The following is a 23,231-nucleotide window of genomic DNA, read 5'->3' as shown; positions in this document are numbered from 1 at the left end:
TAAGATATCTTAAGAGAGAAAAATACAAACTCTTCTTATAGACATATCTGGCCATCCTGACTGCAGCATTTGGTAATCAGGAAAAGGCCACCATTTATAGTTTGGCACATAGTGTGGCACCTTTGTGGCCAGTACAAGCTAGCTAGTACAAGTGGCAGATTTGTACAGCATGTTTCCCTAACTTTGAACAAACAACAAATATTTTTACTCACGAGGAGCCCCTTCAGCCATTTCAATAGCAGTGATTCCCACGGACCACACATCACTCTGCAAAAGAAAAGATGACCAAAAAAATGTCACTTAAAAATGGGAAACTGATAGTATTTAGAATCTCAAAACAATCTTTGGCTGAGGGGAGATGTCAATGTTACAGCCATTTTATGGGTTTTCTATAATGGGGCTTCATTATAGACTGATGTTATAGGAAGATCTTATTTGACCTTGTGACCAGCCAGTACTGCACTACACAACCAGTTGACATGGGATGGGATTCAATGTAAGGAAAATTCATCTTGGATGTATTGCTATTGTTACCTTAACTGAAATAACAGAAGGAATTTGTTGTAAAGAAGTCCTATCACATACTACTAGCTGTAAAGAAGTCGCATCTTCGGTAAATGATTTAACTCTTTGTACCTCAATTTCACCCTATGTAGAGATGATAATGGTATACACGTCATAGAACTAGTATAAGTATTAAATGAAATACTATATATAAGCACTTTCAGCAGTTCCTTGAATATAGTATATTGAGGATAGAATTATTATAATTCTAGGAAATTATATTCTAGGAGGCTCTAGGAAATGACCCTCACTACTATTAACTGTACTTTTTTTTTTAACATCTTTATTGAAGTATAATTGCTTTACAATGGTGTGTTAGTTTCTGCTTTAAAACAAAGTGAATCAGTTATACATATACACATGTTCCCATATCTCTTCCCTCTTGTACTTTGTTTTTTAGAATGTGGAAAGGGCACAGGGCTAGAGGTGCACTGTTTGGCTTAATGACTCCTAAGCAAGTTAACTGAATTAAAACACCTGTTTATAGATGTCTTAGCTTCAAAGGGTTGTTGTGATGGTTTAAGTTTTCTTTAAGTTACATGGGACTAAAAATTAAAAATATATAATTAAAACGGGTGAAAGTCCTTGTTAGATTGCCAGAAATTGTACAGCTATAAAACATTATTTTTTACAGCAAGCCACTTAAAGAACATTACGCTTCCATTGTCTCCATAGCTCCTAATAGTACTGGGCTATAATAAGCTCTCAGCAGGTCTGCTTGCAGATCAAGCAGGGGGCATTTAAGGGAAAGGGAAAAGAGATGAAACTTGAATTAATCAACTTCAAGTATCGAGTCCTAGGTTCCACACAACGAAACCACAATGAATTGTTTGGATGACTTATGATGTGGAGAGTGAGTGTGGTTTTTCCAGTCTATAGCAAATGGAGAGTTTTCTTTCCACATCAGCTTTTTGAAATGTGTACATAGATGTATATTGTCCAAACTGCAGCTTCAGTGGAAATTTTAATAAATAGCATGAATTGTTACTTAATTTGTCTATTCCACTGATTTTCTGTGGTTTGGAGGTGAACCATGCCAAGGATTTTCTCCATTACTCTGAGTAATCAAATTATTATTTTTTTCTCTCTGGAGCTAAGTTACTGTGGGGATTAATAATTGGCTTTACATTTATTCATTTTTAAGTTTACAAAGCACTCTGTCCCTGGAAGTTAAATTTCCATATAAAGCCACATAATATAATATTTTTACCAAGAAGTTGCAAGCAATATGAACTAGACATTCTTCCTCAAATATGGATAACTCCCAATGGTCTACTTTGTCTACATTCTTAGAAAATATTATTTTTATGCACATCATTAAACCACACATAGGAATAGTGGCTAGCATTTCTTATTAGAGTCTATGTGAAAGAAGGAGCTGCCTGCTTTTTACAGGGAAATCAGCTCGATGCTTTGTGATGACCTAGAGGGGTGGGATAGGGAGGGTGGGAGGGAGGCTCAAGAGGGAGGGGATATGGGGATATATGTATACACATAGCTGATTCACTTTGTTGTACAGCAGAAACTAACACAACATTGTAAGCAATTATACTCCAATAAAGATATAAAAAAGAATACATTAAAAGAATCATAAAAAAGGAGCTGCCTGCTTTTTATTCTTTTATTTCATAATTTAAAATAAAAAGTCAAAAGTCCCTTCCAAAATTTGATTCCTACTATGTGAATCCTTACACTTACTCTGTAATCATAGGAGCGTCTGGGGTCCTCGTCACAGTCAATCACCTCAGGCGCCATCCAGTATGGTGTCCCAATGAAGCTATTTCTCCTCCCATTAGTTCTGCTCACCTGGGCACTCACTCCAAAATCCACTGCAAAATTCATTTGTCAAAATAATTAATCAGTAACAAAAAGGTCAATAAATTATTGCTTTAACTTGGAAAGCCAATACAAAAGCCACAATGGATAAAAGATTTTCATTCCAGCCCAGCACACTTTACCATGAAGTCTACTCCAGGAACACTGGGAAATAGGCTTTTGCTGGTATTTATGTTGGAAAGAGAATCAGCAGTGCTATTATAAATCTACAGTAGGTTTGGCTGAATGTTTACCATGAATATTAAAAATAAAGTTCCATCAGTACACCCTGAACCTCTGAAGTGATAACATATGTAGTGTTTGGACCTGCCACCAAGCTGGAGGAAGACCAGCACTATAAGCAACATCTAAGAAATCTAAATCTTATTAGTACTTTATTAGGAAGTCTCATTTATGATATTAGAAAGCCCTGCCACACTGATAAAGAAAAAGGAATTTATGCTAAAACTTAGTTTAAGTTCTTCTACAGATCTTCTGAATCAGATGCAAATATTTACTGCAGTATCCATATCTTAGCTTAGACTATAAAAGGTCAGTCTTCTATTCATCTGTGGGATATATTATATGAAAATATTTAGTATGGTATCCTCAGAAACAGACAGAAAAAAGGCTAAAGTAGACTGGGGTTATTTAGTCCAGAAAAATAAGACAGGGATGAAAAATGAAGTAGATTTTCTAATTTAGAATGGTTTCCAGGAATCTAGAGGATGGCTAACAACCTTGACTGAAAAGTAGTTTAAAGAACTTAGGAAAGGAAAAGAAAAATTAAAAAGTTAAGAGTTTAAGGCAGTGTTAAAGGAAGGACTAAGAAGAACAATAACAACAAAATGTCCATAATATATGAAAATCATCATTGGGTGTTGCACAATCTCATTAGCTAGATATTTTTTTGAGGATAGGTTACATCAGAGCTCAGCATTCTCACTATCCCTGAGGGCCAACATTAAGGGCCAAGAAATACCCATGAAGGCCATAAACTGATATATGACATTCAGAGAAGAAAATGAAAGGAGAAAAGACTGGAAGAAACAGTGATGAATGGAAGAAAAGGGAAAAAAGAAAAGCTGAAGTTAAAAGTAGAGATGAGACCCCAGCAGTGGCATCATTCACCTTTTCTTTAAAGACCTAGGTACCAGAATATGAGGATTATTGATCAGTTGCAATTGCAACAGAATCACTGTCCAGTCTCTTTCCTTTCTGTTACTCCCTTTGGCTGTCATTGAGTTTGGTTTCTGCAACCTTTTCCTTATCATATGTTGTTTAAAAATATGCTGAGATCTAAGATCTCTAAAACCAAATGTATAAGGATTATGTATATAATAAGCCTGATTCAATTTTAATCTAGTGCTAAAAGGTCTCTCCTACAGAGTCAAGTACATGATCTTTAGTGCATGGACTTTGTGACAGGTTTTTCAGTGGCTTTTCACATATTTACAATTTCTCTTCTGTGTTGCAAATGGTAGGGCTGGCCAGCAACTTGACCCAGATATATGGTAGTGCTGCCACATGTGAACAGAGTGTAGCTGTGTGACATACTATCTACCCTGCACACTTGAATGTGAGATCCAAATGACTCTCATGAATTTTAACACAGTGTCTTAAAATTCTGTTTCTAGCTTTGTAGCTTGTAGACACAAAAGACACAGTACACTTTCTTGAAATTACTTTTCACTTATTTCAAGAACAATTATTGCCTCATGCTTCTTCCAGAAATATTCAGTGAAAAGCATTCTCAGTGAATGAACAAAATCTCTACTTTGGTTATATTTATTTAGCAGAAAAATGGGAATGATCTTAAGGTCATGCTAGAGACATGGTAGGCAAGAATTGATATAATTAAAAAGTAATGCAGGATTTGATACCAGTGATTTTATGTTCTATTGTATGTATCAATGAGGTCATCTGCCATTACAAAGTACTGACATTATTCATATGGCATTATTTAAAAACAAATCAACAATATTTATTTTAAACATTAAAAGGTGCAATATATTGTCCCCTGTGTGCCTGTGAGACATTATGTGTAGTTTTTCAAATAAATTATGCCATTCTGAACCCTGGAATAGAAAGCCAGGAACTTTTTGGTATTTTGATTTCTAATTCTCAATTTGATTTGGATATTACTGGAGCATTATTTCTAACTGATATCAGTTCTTTAAACATTTGAGGGGAAATTCCAATGAAGCAATTTGTGCTTAAGTCATTTAAAAGTTCTTTGATTTTCTTTGGAAAATATGGCTCTGTGATGTGGAAGAATTGTCTTTTTGTTTAATCCTTGTCCATGGCGCAGAAATTTGCACATGGTAAATACTCAATTCAATTGTTAAAATAAATGTAATAGCTGAATCTATTAGAGGGTTAAGCAATGATCAAAATGTAAAACTCCCATTATACTTGAAAAGTTGTTTTTATCTACATGATTTCAGAGAAGCAGTTAAGTGCATCTTTCTCTTGTCCCAACCTCCCTTCCCAAACAAATTTTCAAATTTTGACTTGTTTTGCAGGCAGGGAAGACACGGCCTAAATAAGTAGAGGGGATTGTTAGTGACATGATAGAAAACACAGTAATCTTAAAGGATTTTTCTCTATTAAGATATTTTGGGCCTCACTTAAAGTATTACAAGAATAAACTTACCTAGTTTTACTTCAGCATTATGAGTCAGTAGCACATTCTGACCTTTGATGTCCCGGTGAATTACACGGTGTGCATGAAGATGAGCTAAGCCCTGCATATATATACATATATATATATATATATACACATTTATATTAAAAAGCAACATCAGTATATATTTTTCTCTTTTTCTGGTACTCTTCTTAGTATTTTTGGAAAAACTTTTGGTAAGAAAAATGGCCCAGATTTGCATTTTTCAGACAAAATTCTTTCTTTAGGCTGGAATTACTACAACCAGTTCCCAGAAATACTACTTTTGGCTATAAGGAAAGGAAAATAAATCAGGACACCCATGAAAGAAAAAAAACACCAAAAATTAATGTTTGTATACATTGGGCCATTTACCGTCCTTTCTAGCCTCCATTTTTCCAACGAACCATATGAGTAAAGACCTGGATAGCTTAAATATCATAGCTCGCATTGTTTTACTCTATTCTTCATCCAACCATTTGTTTAGTCCAAAATATTTTCTAGTCAACCTTGTAGGCTGAGAATTTGGGGGAATATGGAAATTCATTTTAAAGCATTTGCCATTTGTATTGGCTTACCATGTTCTCTCCAGACCATTCACCACTAAAACTAACCCGTGACCTGGCTAACCCATGCCCTGGCTTCAGTGAGATTGCTCTAGATATGAACTGGGGATTAATAACAGAAGTAACAGTAAAAACAGCTAATATTTATTGGGTCCTTATTCTTTGCCAAGCACTTTGCTAAGTGCTTTACATGGAGTAAATTACTAAATCCTTATAGCAACCCTTTAAGGAAGGTGCTAATACCACCCCAAATTACAGATGAGGAAAATGAGATTTGGAGAAATTAAGTAATTGGCTCAAGGACACACAACTAACACATGATGAACCAGAATTTAAACTCAGTCCAGAGTTTGCACTCTTAATATTTACACTATTACCACAAGTGAATCCAATTAAGATGACAAGAAAGACATTCTAATATTTTATCAGTGGTGCTGTTCAGTTCTGTTAATATCCTTCTTGGGTGACTCTAACCACTTAAGACACAAAGAAAAATTTGAGTTTGGTAGATCAAGAAGATTGGCACTTTCATCCAATTTGGTGTTCAAAATAAGGAATGTTTAAAAAGTAAGCCATTATTCAGAGAGAATATCTGTCTGCAAAACAGTTTGTAGATGGTTTGGAGCCATTGAGTAAAACACTGACTTCTCAACTTATCTTAATCTCTAATGACAGTGCTATGCTTTTTTAAAAAAAAAGAACTCTAAAAATCATAACAACATAATAAATACTCCAAGTTGTCATATCCCTGATCCACTGAACACTACAGTCCGACTTTGACAGAGCCATTAAAGGCCATGATTTGGAAGGACCTGGTTAGCCATCTGCTGGTGTACCTTAAAGTTTAAGGACATCATCTGAAAATCTGCTTTCTCTAAAGCCTTTTTCAGTATCCTGATCCAGAAGTTATGTTTAGAATTCTAAAATCATCCTATATGAGCAGGTATAAGGTACATTGTATATATTACCACCAGGTTTTTTCAAGACCAGGGGAGAATGACTATATGAATGCTCACCTGGAGGATTTCTCGGCAGATATAAGCAATCCAATCTTCTTTCAAACTCTGATTTCTGGTCATTCTCACTACATCAGTGACTGAGCCTGCTGCACATAACTCCATCACCATCTGCAGGGAAGCCAGCAGAGTATCAAGGTTTAGAAAGTAATTCTCTGAAAATATCTGGAGAGTTTTAGTTCATATGGCTTGTATTTATATGCAATGTTTAGACACTAAGACACTGCAAAGACTGGCTCAGTTGTCTGGTAGAATGAAAAAGAACTGGGAAAACATCCAAAGATCTGTGGAGGGAGAGAAGGCAGGTACCACACCAGGGATTTTTAACCAGGACCTGGGATTTGAGCTAAGCCTTGAAGGATAGGTAGCGTTTGTATATGCTGAGAAAGAAGAACGTGCAGTTTATTGAAAACCGAATGAGACTTGCCTTTAGAAAGAAGCTTGTACAGGGGCAAGCCTGAGTGATGATTGGAGTAGAACAAAAAAAACAGTTGAGGGAATAGTTTGCAGGTGGAGAAGCAAGATGTGGAAGATCTCAAAACAATTTACACTTCAACATTAAGACTAGATTTGTTTTTTATTGTTGTTTTATTTTTATTTTCAAATTCTAGAATATTTTCCCCAAGAAACTGGCAAAATACAACTCCAAGGGGGAAACTGTCAGTTCCATTACTGTAGGGCATTTTTTTCCAAATAACTTTATTGCTAAGGAAAATCTATTTTAAGGTTAATACTTTGACAGTGTCTCATTCAGATTTTACTTTATTAATAAATGTAATTTCTCAGGAAATTTATTTTTGCCACTAATGAATCAGGTGTCCAACTAGTAAATTTGCTTCCCTATATTAGCTAATTAGAGGACTGACCAATGTGAAGGAGAATGTAACTATTATAATCAACTTCACAAACTTTAAGCACAGGTTTATGCATTAGTGCCCATGTCAATACTACCTTGCCAGTAGAACAAGACATGCCTTTAAAAAAAAAAAAGTGTAGGTAAGTTAATTATTGCCATAGATGAAGGAAAGCAAAAGGATAAACCCCAAATCATGAATATTGAAAAAGTCTACCTTATTTCCTTTTGGAATACTAAGATTTTCTTTTCAGAAAATTACTCCCTTATTTTATATTTGTTCACAACTGATATATCTTGTGTCTTTTACCTGAGTACACTCTCCCAAAAAAGAAAAGAAAAACAGCCTAACAAAACCAGTAATACAGATAAACCCAAAAGGTTAATTTGCATGTCAACTATATCAAACAGGCACAACATATACACTGCGGTAATGGAAGAAAAGGGGCTCATTTTGAATCACGACAAACATGAATTAAAGCCATTCACTAAGATGAACATTGGAAAATCTTGCTAGTATTACCAGAGTCAGAAGAGCTCTACTATGAAAGGAATGAAAGGCATTCTCATTTTCCTGGCTTTGTAAGCACAGTGCCTGGCACATACATTTTATAAATGGTAATTATTTAGTCATTTACTTCCTCTGTGTTCTGATTAACATGGGAAAGAAAGTGTGAATGGTCCCATGAAAATTCTTACCTCAACAAATAACTTTTGCATGCAGTGCCTATTCATCCTTCAGCTCTCAGTGCAAGAAAAAGTTTCTCAAGGAAGAGCTTCCCATTCCCTAACTTAGATTCCTTTGTTATTTGCCCACTCAGAAGCATGTTATTTCCCTTCTGACAAATTATACATATATTTGTGTGATTATTTGATTGATATTTGTCTTTGCAAATAAACTTTAAGTGCCAGTGGGCCAGGGTCATGTCAATTCAGCTTATCATGGTATTCCCAGCATCTAGCAAAGCCTGGCAAGTAGATGGTTTTTGAATGAATAGATGTTGAATGACTGAACAAATTGAGCACTAAGAAACATATCTAATAAGTAGACCGCCATACTGTCAGGAGGAAAAAAACTTGTAAGTAAAAATATATTAAAAGACAAATGTTGTATGCCCCCCCAAAAGAAAAAGAAAAACAGCAGCCATGAAAAATGTGCAGTGATATTTAATAAAATCTGAACTGGAATTGTCAGAGAATAGAGGATTTAGTTAACTGGACATTTGGGAGAAAATAGGGTTAAATCGAAGATCTCTAAATTTGAGGGTTCCCGAAGTGTGGTACCCAGATGAATAGCATCAACATCACCTGTAAACTTGTTAAAAAGTCCAAATTTGTGGACCCACACCCCAGACCAATTGAATCAGTAACTCTGTGGGTGGGGCCCAGAATATGTGTTTTATCAGGATCCCCATGAAATTCTGATGCAGGCTAAAGTTTGAGAACCACTGTTTCAATTCAATCCCTTGTTGAAAACCTTTCTATGTCCACTATCCTGCTTTCTAAAGTTCACACATAAAGTGTAACAGAATTTTTCTTTGACTCTTGAAGATCCTGAAAAGTCTCAGCCATTATTTTTTAAAAAAATACTACTCTTGACTTGGACTAGAAATTGAAATGCAAGCAAGTGTACACCGACCCCAGATTATGTTCTAAATATTCCTTTTTAAATAAAGATATCCTTGATCAAAGCTCATTTTCTTGTGATTTGATTACGTCTCCTATAGGGGGAGGCAGCAACAATTCTGTTAACTGTAGCATGGGTCTCACTTAGCCTCTACAATTTATGTCTTCACTGATTTGTAATTCATGATACTATAGGCATGAAGCCTAAGAAAAGGATGTCAACTAACCATTTAGAAAACAGTTTCTAGGAATTATGTTTAAACATAAGTGCATATACTTAGCAAACACTTAAATTGCATTCATATGCTCTTCCCAAATGTGAATTAGAATCGATATTTATCCAGTCATTATTCCCAAGTCCATCAGGTAGTCTCCTTAGCTATACCTTTAATTTACAAGTAAATGTAGTAACTACATAAAGTTAAAAGCAACAAAACTCTATTTAAAAAAAAATGTTAGATAGTTCCAGTATTCATTTGAGTCTTCTCCCATCCTACCCCTGAGCCCCTTGACAGGCACTTAATTTATTTTTCCATATTTTATCACTCCCATATCCAGGAATCAGAGCACTTTTTTTTTCCATACTACTTTGATCAGTTGAATGCTTAAGTTTTCCTGTAGGTGCACAAAAATGACATCTCAGCTTATGAAAGTTTATGCCCTCAAGTGAGACTTAGTCTTATGCAATAAGATCAAGGTAACTGAATACACACCCAAAGTTGATGTCTCTGGCCAGGGGGACTCAGTTTGAAAAATGCACCATAGAAGGACACAATGTTCTTGTGGAAAGAGTACTTCTTCAAAAGGTTGAGTTCAGTCCTGAGATCTTCTTCTTCATCCTGTAGAATAAGAATAGACAATAAAATGCCGAAGCTATGCCACTCAATGACTACGGGACCCTAAACTATAGTAGATCAAAGAGGGAGAATCCTATGGCAACCCATTATATCCCACAGCAATTTATAATAAGATCTCAACTAGAATTGTCAGAATGGAGATCTGGGGTTAACTGGGAATTTGGGAGAAAATAAAGGTTAATTAAATATCTTTTAATTAAATGGTTCTTAAAGTGTGATCCCTGGACCAGCAGCAATGGCCACTGTATAAAGTTTTCACTAACTGGAATCACCCAATTAAAGTGTAAAATTCAATGGTTTTTAGTATATTTACAAAATTATTCAACCATCACCACAATCAACTTTAGAACATTTTTATCACCCCAAGAGGAAACCCCATACCCTTTAGCTATCACCCCCAAATTCTGCACACACATCCCAGCTTTAGGCAACCACAAATATATTTTTTATCTCTGTAGATTTATCTATACTTAACACCTTATATAAATGAAAATCATACAGTATGTGAACTTTTATGACTAGCATTTTTTCCCCAGGATTCATCCATTTGTAATACATATCAGTATTTCATTCCTTTTCCTCTACCATTCATCAACTGAAGGAGTTATTTCTACCCTTTGGCTCTTATGAATAATGCTGCTATGAGCATTCATATCAATTTTTTGTGTGGATATGTTTTCATTTCTCTTTGGTATATACCTAGGAGTGAAATTGTTAGGTCAAATGGTAATGCTATATTTAACATTTTGTTGAAATGCCAAACTTTTCCACAGTGGCTACACCATTTTACATTCCCAGATCAATGATGGTTCTCATTTCTCTATACCCTCACCAACACTTATTATTTTCTGTTTTATTATAACCATCAGAGTGGGTGTAAAGTGGTGTCTCATTGTGGTTTTGATTTGCAATTCCCTAAAGACTGATGGTGTTAAGGATCTTTTTATGGGCAGAGGCATGTCTAATAGAGTATCTTTGCCCCTATTTTTAAATTGGGTTAATAGTCTTTTTATTATTGAAAAGTAAGATTTATTTATATATTCTCTATATAAGTACTTTATAGGTGTATGATTTGCAAATATTTTCTCCCATTCTGCAGGTGCTCGTTTTACTTTCTTGATAGTGTCTTCTGAGGAACAAAATTTTTAATTTTGATGAAGTCCAATTTATCAATTTCTTGTTTTGTTGATTGTACTTTTGGTGTCATATGTAAGCATCCGTTGCCAAATCCAAGGTCATGAAGACGAACTCCAATTTTTCTTCAAAACATTTTATTGTTTTAGCTCTTACATTTAGGATTTTTATCCATTCTGAGTTAATTTTCATACAAAGTAGGGGACTAACTTCATTCTTTTACATGTGGATATCCAGTTGTCTCAGCATCATTTGTTGAAAAGACTAGTCTTTCCCTATGAATTGTCTTTTCACCCATGTCAAAAATTAGTTGACCACAGATATATGGAAATAGTTCTATTTCACTGATCTATGTATCTATCCTTATGTTTGTACCACACTGCCTTGATTAATTTGTGATTAACTGAATTTTAAAGGTATTGGTTTGATTTGTCCTATCTTTTTAAATGCTTAAATTCATTATTTTCCTAATCACTACAGTGGTAAATATGTAAAAAATACTATCTATCTATCTATCTATCTATCTATCTATCTATCTATCTATCTATCTAGAGAGATAAGTGGTCTGAATTCCTACTAGCTATAAATTTCATTTCATTGTAAATAAACAAAGCTCTCCTACAGCATCTATAAAAGTTCAATTTATATAACCTTTTCAGGAATACTCTTATTGTACAAAGTGAAATATATTTGTAGTATGTAAAAAAAAGAAGACTTTTATTTTTTATTTTTATTTGTAACATCTTTATTGGAGTATAATTGCTTTACAATTGTGTATTAGTTTCTGCTTCATAACAAAGTGAATCAGTTATACATATACATATGTCCCCATATCTCTTCCCTCTTGCGTCTCCCTCCCTCCTACCCTCCCTATCCCACCCCTCTAGGTAGTCACAGAGCACCTAGCTGATCTCTCTGTGCTATACGGCTGCTTCCCACTAGCTATTTTACATTTGGTAGTGTATATATGTCCATGCCACTCTCTCACTTTGTGCCAGCTTACCCTTCCCCCTCCCCGTACCTTCAAGTTCATTCTCTAGTAGGTATGCGTCTTTATTCCCGTCTTGCCCCTAGGTTCTTCATGACCATTTTTTTGTTTGTTTTTTAGATTCTATATATATGTGTTAGCATACGGTATTTGCTTCTCTCTTTCTGATTTGCTTCACTCTGTATGACAGACTCTAGGTCCATCCACCTCACTACAAATAACTCAATTTCGTTTCTTTTTATGGCTGAGTAATATTGCATTGTATATATGTGCCACATCTTCTTTATCCAATCGTCTGCTGATGGACACTTAGGTTGCTTCCATGTCCTGGCTATTGTAAATAGAGCAGCAATGAACATTGTGGCACATGACTCTTTTTGAATTATGGTTTTCTCAGGGTATATGCCCAGTAGTGGGATGGCTGGGTCGTATGCTAGTTCTATTTTTAGTTTTTTAAGGAACCTCCATACTGCTCTCCATAGTGGCTGTATCAATTTACATTCCCACCAACAGTGCAAGAGGGTTCCCTTTTCTCCACACCCTCTCCAGCATTTATTGTTTGTAGATATTTTGATGATGGCCATTCTGACCGGTGTGAGGTGATACTTCATTGTAGTTTTGATTTGCATTTCTCTAATGATTAGTGATGCTGAGCATCCTTTCATGTGTTTGTTGGCAATCTGTGTATCTTCTTTGGAGAAATGTCTATTTAGGTCTGCGGCCCATTTTTGGATTGGGTTTGTTTTTTTGATATTGAGCTGCATGAGCTGTCTGTATATTTTGGAGATTAATCCTTTGTCAGTTGCTTCATTTGCAAATATTTTCTCCCATTCTGAGTGTTGTCTTTTCGTCTTGTTTATGGTTTCCTTTGTTGTGCAAAAGCTTTTAAGTTTCATTAGGTCCCATTTGTTTATTTTGGTTTTTATTTCCATTTCGCTAGGAGGTGGGTCAAAAAGGATCTTGCTGTGATTTATGTCATAGAGCGTTCTGCCTATGTTTTCCTGTAAGAGTTTGATAGTGTCTGGCCTTACATTTAGGTCTTTATTCCATTGTGAGTTTATTTTTGTGTATAATGTTAGGTAGTGTTCTAATTTCATTCTTTTACATGTAGCTGTCCAGTGTTCCCAGCACCATTTATTGAAGAGGCTGTCTTTTCTCCACTGTATATGCTTGCCTCCTTTATCAAAGATAAGGTGACCATATATGCGTGGGTTTATCTCTGGGATTTCTATCCTGTTCCATTGATCTATATTTCTCTTTTTGTGCCAGTACCATACTGTCTTGATTACTGTAGCTTTGTAGTATAGTCTGACTTCAGGGAGCCTGATTCCTCCAGCTCCGTTTTTCTTAAGATTGCTTTGGCTATTTGGGCTCTTTTTTGTTTCCATACAAATTGTGAAAATTTTTGTTCTAGTTCTATGAAAAATGCCATTGGTAGTTTGAAAAGGATTGCACTGAATCTGTAGATTGCTTTAGGTAGTATAGTCATTTTCACAATGTTGATTCTTCCAATCCAAGAACATGGTATATCTCTCCATCTGTTTGTATCGTCTTTAATTTCTTTCATCAGTGTCTTATAATTTTCTGCATACAGCTCTTTTGTCTCCTTAGGTAGGTTTATTCCTAGATATTTTATTCTTTTTGTTGCAATGGTAAATGAGAGTGTTTTCTTAATTTCACTTTCAGACTTTTCATCATTAGTGTATAGGAATGCAAGAGATTTCTGTGCATTAATTTTGTATCCTGCTAGCTTACCAAATTCCTTGATTAGCTCTCGTAGCTTTCTGGTAGCATCTTTAGGATTCTCTATGTATAGCATCATGTCATCTGCAAACAGTGACAGCTTTACTTCTTCTTTTCTGATTTGAATTCCTTTTATTTCTTTTTCTTCTCTGATTGCTGTGGCTAAAACTTCCAAAACTATGTTGAATAATAGTGGTGAGAGTGGGCAACCTTGTCTTGTTCCTGATCTTAGTGGAAATGGTTTCAGTTTTTCACCTTTGAGAACGATGTTGGCTGTGGCTTTGTCATATATGGCCTTTATTATGTTGAGGTAGGTTCCCTCTATGCCTACTTTCTGGAGAGTTTTTATCATAAATGGGTGTTGAATTTTGTCGAAAGCTTTCTCTGCATCTATTGAGATGATCATATGGTTTTTCTCCTTCAATTTGTTAATATGGTGTATCACATTGATTGATTTGCATATATTGAAGAATCCTTGCATTCCTGGGATAAACCCCACTTGATCATGGTGTATGATCCTTTTACTGTGCTGTTGGATTCTGTTTGCTAGTATTTTGTTGAGGATTTTTGCATCTATGTTCATCAGTGATATTGGCCTGTAGTTTTATTTCTTTGTGACATCTTTGTCTGGTTTTGGTATCAGGGTGATGGTGGTCTCGTAGAATGAGTTTGGGAGTGTTCCTCCCTCTGCTATATTTTGGAAGAGTTTGAGAAGGATATGTGTTAGCTCTTCTCTAAATGTTTGATAGAATTCGCCTGTGAAGCCATCTGGTCCTGGGCTTTTGTTTGTTGGAAGATTTTTAATCACAGTTTCCATTTCAGTGCTTGTGATTGGTCTCTTCATATTTTCTATTTCTCTCTGGTTCAGTCTCAGAAGGTTGTGCATTTCTAAGAATTTGTCCATTTCTTCCAGGTTGTCCATTTTATTGGAATATAGTTGCTTGTAGTAATCTCTCATGATCTTTTGTATTTCTGCAGGGTCAGTGGTTACTTCTCCTTTTTCATTTCTAATTCTATTGATTTGAGTCCTCCCTTTTTTTCCTGATGAGTCTGGCTAATGGTTTACCAATTTTGTTTATCTTCTCAAAGAACCAGCTTTTAGTTTTATTGATCTTTGCTATTGTTTCCTTCATTTCTTTTTCATTTATTTCTGATCTGATCTTTATGATTTCTTTCCTTCTGCTAACTTTGGGGATTTTTTGTTCTTCTTTCTCTAATTGCTTTAGGTGTAAGGTTAGGTTGTTTATTTGAGATGTTTCTTGTTTCTTAAGGTAGGATTGTATTGCTATAAACTTCCCTCTTAGAACTGCTTTTGCTGCATCCCATAGGTTTTGGGTCCTCGTGTTTTCATTGTGATTTGTTTCTAGGTATTTTTTGATTTCCTCTTTGATTTCTTCAGTGATCTCTTGGTTATTAAGTGAAGACTTTTAAATTAAAGATACAGTTAAACTCCTGTTCTTAAATCCAGTGAAAAAGGATACCTTTGGCTTATTTGGGGCGATGAATTAGAACAGGGCCAACTGGCATTAAAAGCAATTAATGGGTGGACCTCTAACTATCTTTAGTTCTCCTCAGCATTTCCCTCAATTACCTTGACTTGAAGACCTGGAGGTAGGGGAAAATACATCTGTAGAACATTTTTTAGCATTTCCCTAGGATTTTCCGGTGGATTTATCCATAAACATTCAATTACTATAAAACAAATCTAGACACCTGTATGTCTTTGGGGGAGGTGATGGAGCCATATTTCTCCAGTTGGAAACCCCAATGACAGGCTCTATTTGTACTTATTGTGTAATAAAGGCATGAATGAATAAAACAATCACTTGTAGCATGAGAATTATATGGAAGTTCAGGATCCAGTTTCATCCCAGCCTCCCAAGGAAGCTTGGTTAATAAGTTTCCTTCAAATCCCCTTAACCTGTTTTCTACAAAGCTAAAGATTGATACTTCTGGCTTTCATTCTTGCCATGTAGGACCCTTAAACTTTCTGCCTCCCTTGTGATGTTGCCCTTCTTTGAAATTGTAACAATATCTGCAATCATATAGGAATAAATCTCAGAAACTAGCAATTCTGTATGTACAGGGGCACTCTCAGTTCCTAGCAAGGCACCAAGGTTCTGCTGAGAGAAATATGAACTCATAAAGAGTGCAATAAATAAGAATGAGATGATGGTGTGAGGATAAGAACACAAAGAACAGGTTAAAAAGAAGCACAGGCTAGATTGAGTCATTTAACTTGTTTGGTAGTTTGATATCAAAGAGCTTCCTTTTCTTTCTGGGTAAGAAATCTCATGTCCTCAGGCAGGAAGAGGAGAATGGCTGGGCTCTAGGCAGCTCTGTAGTTACATTTAACCATACTTTTAACCTTGTTATAGGCAGGTCAAATATTCTGGTGCCATTTTACCTATGAGAAACCTGAAGCCTAGAGAGGTAAGACTACTTTTCCAAGTACTTCTTGGCTATTTAGTGGTAGACTTGGCATTTGAACTCATGTTTCTGGACTTCCACATTATTGCTCTTTCCATAAACTCCTGACTTAATGAGATGTGTGTGCAAGTCACAAACTCTTTACCCCAAAGGATTCAGGGTGATTTAGAGACGCTAACTGGCCGATCACTTATTTTTCTTACTAAAATATATAATCAGAGGATACAAAGTTCCCAACTAGAAAAACTTTTAAGAGTGGGTTTCCCATATAAATGTAAACTCCCCCAAAACCAGTAGACCAAGATCAGATATGTTTGGAAAGCATTAGTATGTTTGTCATTCTCAATTAACAGGAAGTTGAGCTTGTGAGAAACACATAAGTACATTATATCCATCAGGCCAAGTGGGTAATTTAAAACTGTCACATATATCCCAGTAATATGATGCTATAGCATTTCCTGGCTCAGGGCCAGTTGATCCCAGAGCGGCCTGAATATCCTGCTTTTTGTCAAGAAGAGGCAGCTCAAGGATGCCAAAACTTGCTTTGAAATTTCACCCAGTTCTAGAATCAAAATGTTTTTCCTTATAGAAGAATATCAGAGAGGGTTTGGAGATGAACTTTAAATGAATTTATTAACACAAATGTTTGATGAAACCAAAATTGGTGAAACAATTATAATTTTCATCTTACCTTTCATAGCTTCTTTTTTGTTTTAAAGAATGTGATCATTTATTATTACTATTATTTTATTTATTTTTTGGGCTGCATTGGGTCTTCGTTGCTGTGCACAGGCTTTCTCTAGTTGTGGTGAGTGGGGGCTACTCTTTGTTGTGGTACGTGGGCTTCTCATTGTGGTGGCTTCTTTTGTTGCAGAGCATGGGCTCTAGGAACGCGAGCTTCAGTAGTTATGGCATGTGGGCTCAGTAGTTGTGGCCCGAGGGCTCTAGAGCGCAGCCTCAGTAGTTGTGGCACACGGGCTTAGTTGCTCGTGGGGCAACTAAGGATCCTAGGATGTGGGATCCTCCTGGACCAGGGATCGAACCTGTGTCCCCTGCATTGGCAGGTGGGCTCTTAACCACTGCGCCACCAGGTAAGTCCCTTTCACAGATTCTTGATCAACCAAAGCATGTTATTAATCAGTACTACCTGTTACTTTTGGATATGCTTTGTCTGCCAAGATACACTGTAAACAAAACAGGAGCCCATTACTTACTAAACCAATCATGAAACTCTTTACCAATACCTTCCTAGTATAACTAGAAAGTTCTTCTGGATGTGATTGTTAATGGAAAAGGTTATTTTAAATGAGCCTGAGAGTATATTTATTAAGATACAAAAGGTTGAAAATATTTGACTACTAGATAGTTAACTGCAGGGGAGACAATTAAGAAAAAAATATATCAATTATATTGTAAGAGCAAAATTCTACATTTCGGCCCAGAGAATATTTTGATAGATCCTTAACATCGATCATCAACATCTACTGAAAAAGAATTTCCTTTGCCAGCACTTATTCTAGAGCCAGCAAAGTATCAGAGTAATAGAGACTGCTTTGTGAAGCAGTTAAAAAGCTTCAAGTAGAAAGCACTTTCACACTCCTTCATGTATTCAGGTACTGTGCCAGATGTCTGAACACTCTTAGGCTGGGTAGCCTGTTGGTTTTCTGTCTGCTACTGGTCTCACACATACAAAAAAGTATTCATCATTGTGCTCATATATGATGGCAATGTTTCTTAGAATCATAATGGGGGAAAAGCCAGTCAGTCCGGAATACCATGTAAAAGGTGTAAAAAGGACCTTGCCAAGGCCAATTTTAGGCAAAATTCACTCTTGTTCCCATCATCTCTTTTGTTATTACTCAGCTAAAGGGCATAGAGCACTGTGAATTTACTCAGTCCTTCATCTGCAGTCAACACTTACCTGTTCAGGGAACCATTTCTTCTAGGCCCTGCTTTCTGATAGATGCTAGTGTTCACATATAATGAATGAAACTATGTGAATATGTTAAAAACATAAATATGTTATCACTTTTAGGCAAGAACATTTTAGTGGTGGCCTTCTAAAGATAATGATATAACAAAAAGGGACTAGTTTAACTTGAATATTAAAGGAAAGACAGCTTGGGGGCTAATGAAGACTTTCAGTACTTACACTGTATCTCCACCCGACAGACTTTTGATATTTATTCACTCTCACTCGCCTCCCTATTTCAGGTAAAGGGGTCTGCAAAGCCAAGAACAAAATGTTATTAAACCCACTGGTACACTCTGAAAATGATTTATTCTTATGTGCTTTGTTCTCTTCTAGTACTAAATGGAAGAGTAACATAATATTATTCCTCTCTCAATTTTCACTAATAGTTTTAATAAAAAATCAGATTCTTATATATACAGAAACTTGGCACGAAATTCATAGTAACAAATTTAACTGCCATTAATGGGATATTACAATTTGATGTTAGTAAAGTGCTATTTCCCCTAAAAAATAAACAAGGTAATTGACACTATCTATGGGCTGAACATGATTTTTAACTATTTCAAGTTAGAGTATCTAAAATGTAGATTAAGTGTGGGTCAAAGTCTCTCAAGTTAAAAAAAGGAAATAAGTATTTTAGAGAGTCTCACTCAAAAAGCACCAGGCTGATTATTTGGAAGTCATGGTTTATAGGGCAAAATAAATCCACAAAACCTCAAAATTCATTGAAACTCACGTTGGTTTGCAACATTTGACATTTACTGGCAAAACAAAAAGCATGCAACTCTTTAAATAGTTTCAGCAATTCACTTCCTGCACAAATTGGAAAAGAACAGTTTATGGCATTGATAACAACTCAGTGAACATGTACAATTTTTCAAGTATAATATTTGAGAAGTTTCCTTTAGGGTGTAGTGAAGTGAAAATGTTTTGACCTTTGCTATGCTCATGCTAATATTATCTTGAGAAAGTGAGGTACTCATGCTAAAGAAAGAGGACAGAAATCAGGGCTTAACAAATTCTATGACAATACGTTATGAACCACGACACAGCTTTATGAATGTTAGCAGGAACAGTGCCAATTAAACTGTCTCTCTCGCGCATCTGTCAGAAAATACATGAAAAATGTGCATCTCAGACAAGTTATTTTCCTTCTACCTGTCATTGAAAATCTAGTGGCCTCAACTCTCAAAAGGAATGGCTGGGGAGGGAAAGAAATATGATGAAACAGAGGATTAACACAACATTAGAGGAAATCTACTTTTTACTATCCCTGGAAACAGATAATCAACTAGAAATAGACATGAGTACAGATATTTTTTCATTTTTACAGAATACTAAAATATATAGCACTTTTGTTGTGAGTAAAAGTTTTTAATGTGTAAATGTAATAAATAATAAAAATAATATACTAATGATAGAAATAATATTAAATTATAAACATAATAAATGCAGATTAAGATAATTATATATAACAATGATGAAAAAACAAATACAATATTTTCTGAGCTGTTTATCACAAGACCATAGTCCACTAAGGGAACAGAATACAGATAGGAGGTAATATTACCTTACGAGCATTCATCACTTTAACAGCTGTAAGTGCACCAGTCTTTTCATGGAGTCCCTGAAACACAGGAAAGTAATAAACATCAAATGCTGGCTATATAATCTAGCAATCAAGAAGTAAATAAAGTAAAAAATATTAAAATTAAATAAGGTTAAACACTGTAGCCTATTATGAAATATAAAATATTATATAGAGATTAACTATAAGGTATTACATAGAGGACAGAAATATTAATTTATGAACATTTTAAAGAAACCCCAACCATGTCACTCAAAAAATCAAGCACATTTATGCAGTTTTGTTTTTTATGTTTAATTTGAGTAGTGGACATGATTGGCCATTTGAAGGCATTGCTTTCTTAGTATCTTTAATCTAGGTTTACATGGCACTGAAGCACCCAGATAAAAAGTAAAAATTTCAGACTGGAGATAGGGAAAAAGGAAATGCTTTATTGAGCATTTTTCCAACTGATTATGTGGTATTATGCAGACAGATATTTCTATTGACCCCCTCTTCACATACTAAAAAAGTTTTTTCCATAATGATCACAGATAAGAGTGATACATAATTAATTCAATGGCCTTTAAACCATTTAGTGTGCCCTCAATCATATGAACCAAAAATATTTATGAACAGGAGTTCTGAAAGATTCTTTCTTATTGAAAACACTCTGAGTTCTAAGAACTTGGACTTAGAAAATGTGAGTACAAGTTACAGGTTTATAATTTTCAAAAATGAACACAGAGGTTTGGAACAACAGTTCTTATTTTGTGGCTGGTGCCTTTTAAAATATTTCAAGCTGTAGTCATAGAAAAAAATCAGTCTGATATTGATATGAGTAAGGCTTGAACTTGAAACAGAATGTCTTTTCTGATAGTTCTCCAGCAGATTTGATTCTTCAGCTGTACTGGGTTAGACAGTATCTCCACAGAATTCAGGTTCACCCATAACCTCATATTGTGACCTTCCTCGAAAATAGGGTCTTTGCAGTTGTTATCAAGTTAAATGAGGTCATACTGGATTACAATGGTCAATGACTAGTATGTTTATAAGAGAAAAGGGAGGGATATTTGGACACACACACACACACACACACACACACACAAAGGGAAGATGGTCATATGAAGACAGGAAGAAAGTGGAGTGATGCAGCTATGAGTCAAGAGATGCCAAGGATTGTTGGCAACCACTAGAAGCTAGGAAGAGGGAAGGAAGTATTCTTCCCTAGAGCCTTCAGAGGGAGAATGAATCTGCAGACTTATAGCCTTGAGAACTATGAGAGAATGAATTTCTGTTTAAAGCCACCTAATTTGTGGATTTGTTACTGCAACTGTAGTAAACTAATATAGGGGCTAAACAAAGGACTGTCACTAGTCACAGATCTCATGTGAAAAACAGCCACACTTTTTAACTTATAGAATGATCAAATGAGGGGTGGTATTTCTGTATAATATTTTAAATATCTTGGGTAACCTGTCAAGTGAGTAACTATGCAAAAGATCGAGATTCCTTGATTTCAGGACAGTGATACTTAAATATATTGTTAGTTTGTTGTTAAACCTCTCTTATAAAGCATATGCTTTGAAGTATATGAATACTGTTTTTAGATGATTCCTACAAGTTTTCTCATCAAAATAAAGCCAACTGATCAAAGAAGCTCAAAAGAAAAAGAATCCCACTCTACCATTACTATCAATGTTACATGCTACATGAGTGTCAAAACTCCATTTTCTCCACTGATATGTTTGATAGGATTTAATCCCGTACATTTAAGGTTACTTCAATCCTATTGAGCAAGCCACTGTTTGTAAATGAAGCCGTGTGTCAGAAATGGATCAGAAGACTTTCAAGGAAATACAGTAACTCTAGAAACACCAGCACTTTGATTTAACTGCAGTTCATGCCTAAGAACTAGCATTAAACAGCTATACTGGTTAGATTGTTGTAGCACTGATGGAGAATGGCATGGATTGTTGGTTTCAGTTTATGGAGTCAGGCCTGTGAGAGCCACGTCAAGGTGTTTTGTGTTCAGATGTGTCCTCCAAAAAATATGCTGAAGTTCTAACCACTGGTACCTGTGGGTGTGACCTTTTCTGAAAATAGGGTCTTTGTAGATGTAATCAAGTTAAGATGAAGTCATACTCAGGGATGGCCCTAAAGCCAATAACTAGTGACCTTATAAGAAGAGGAAAATTTAGACACAGATACCCAGGGAGAATGCCATGTGATGACAGAGGCAGAGATTGGACCAGTGTGTCTACAAGTCAAGGAAAACCAGGGATTGCTGGCAATCGCCCAAAGCTAGAAGAGGCAAGCAAGGCTTCCTCCCTAGTGCCTTCAGAGGGAGAATGGCCCTACAGACACTTTGATTTTGGAATTCTAGCCTCCAGAATTGTGAGGGAATAAATTTCTTTTCTTTTAAGCCATCCAGTTTGTGGTAATTTGTTACAGCAGACCTAGGAAACTAGTACACAAGTCTAGAAGGATAGAAACTAAGCAAGGGAATAGGGCTGGACTTGGGATACAGTTCAGAAACTAATGATCAAGGTATAAGGAAATGTCTAGGATCAGGCGAGCAGTTTTGGGTGGAGCGTGACAGCTACCACAGACTAGAATTTTTAAAGGAAAGGAAAATGTTGTAGGTTACTGACTGATCAGAGAAAAGTAATTAATATTCTAGATATTAACCCCTCATCAGATAGATGATTTGCAAATATTTTCTCTCATTCTGTAGGTTGCCATTTCATTTTGCTGATTGTTTCCTTTGCTGTGCAGAAGGTTTTTTGTTTGATGTAGTCCCACTTAAGTTTTTGATTTTGTTGCTTGTGCTTTTGGTGTCATATCCAAAAAATCCTTTCCAAGATCAACGTCAAGAAATTTTTCCCCCTATGTTCTCTTCTTAGGAGCTTTACAACTCCAAGTTAAGTCCTTAACCCATTTTGTGTTAATTTTTGTAAGTGGTGTAAGATAGGGGTCCAATTTCATTCTCTTGCATGTGGAAATTTAAATATGTTGGAGAGTCCTACATTTATTTACAACTCTGGGAGAAAATATATATTAATATTTTTATCTATTTAGCCCATATCATGACGTAGAAAGTATTGTTTTTCTAATTATTCCCATAAACACTTTTTAGTCAAAATTTACTCACATCTGTGTGCACAAATACAACATGTTGGAAACTGGTTCTCACACACCCTTTAGAGGAGTTAAAATGTTTACTTCCTTGATTCTAAGAGGTTTTTGTGGGCCAAAATGCTATCCTGTGCAACACAAATATTCGGCTTGTTAGCAAAGGTATTAGCCATAAATTGCATTATTTGATCTATGGTTAGTAAACCACAAACGTTTTTAAAGTCTGGAATACACGGCCATCATACTCATGACACATATTAGTGAGATAACTGAATATCTTTAAAAGGTGCCACC

At 35.6% G+C, this 23,231-nt stretch overlaps 1 protein-coding gene across 1 annotated transcript in view; it reads right to left on the bottom strand.

Annotated features, from left to right (window-relative positions):
• The window catches only part of NRK (Nik related kinase), a 140,801-nt gene that overhangs the window by 58,917 nt on the left and 58,653 nt on the right, over positions 1 to 23,231 (bottom strand). The window contains exons 3-9 of the mRNA XM_068533558.1: positions 19,803 to 19,859; positions 18,410 to 18,481; positions 9,819 to 9,944; positions 6,627 to 6,737; positions 5,036 to 5,126; positions 2,263 to 2,393; positions 213 to 267 (exon numbers count right to left, since the gene is read on the bottom strand). Coding sequence (XP_068389659.1) covers positions 213 to 267; positions 2,263 to 2,393; positions 5,036 to 5,126; positions 6,627 to 6,737; positions 9,819 to 9,944; positions 18,410 to 18,481; positions 19,803 to 19,859 — 643 coding nt within the window. The remainder of the gene's footprint in view (positions 1 to 212; positions 268 to 2,262; positions 2,394 to 5,035; positions 5,127 to 6,626; positions 6,738 to 9,818; positions 9,945 to 18,409; positions 18,482 to 19,802; positions 19,860 to 23,231) is intronic.

The sequence above is a fragment of the Eschrichtius robustus genome, chromosome X (assembly GCF_028021215.1).
Source record: "Eschrichtius robustus isolate mEscRob2 chromosome X, mEscRob2.pri, whole genome shotgun sequence".
Lineage (NCBI taxonomy): Eukaryota > Metazoa > Chordata > Mammalia > Artiodactyla > Eschrichtiidae > Eschrichtius > Eschrichtius robustus.
This window is presented reverse-complemented; position numbering and strand designations above follow the sequence as displayed.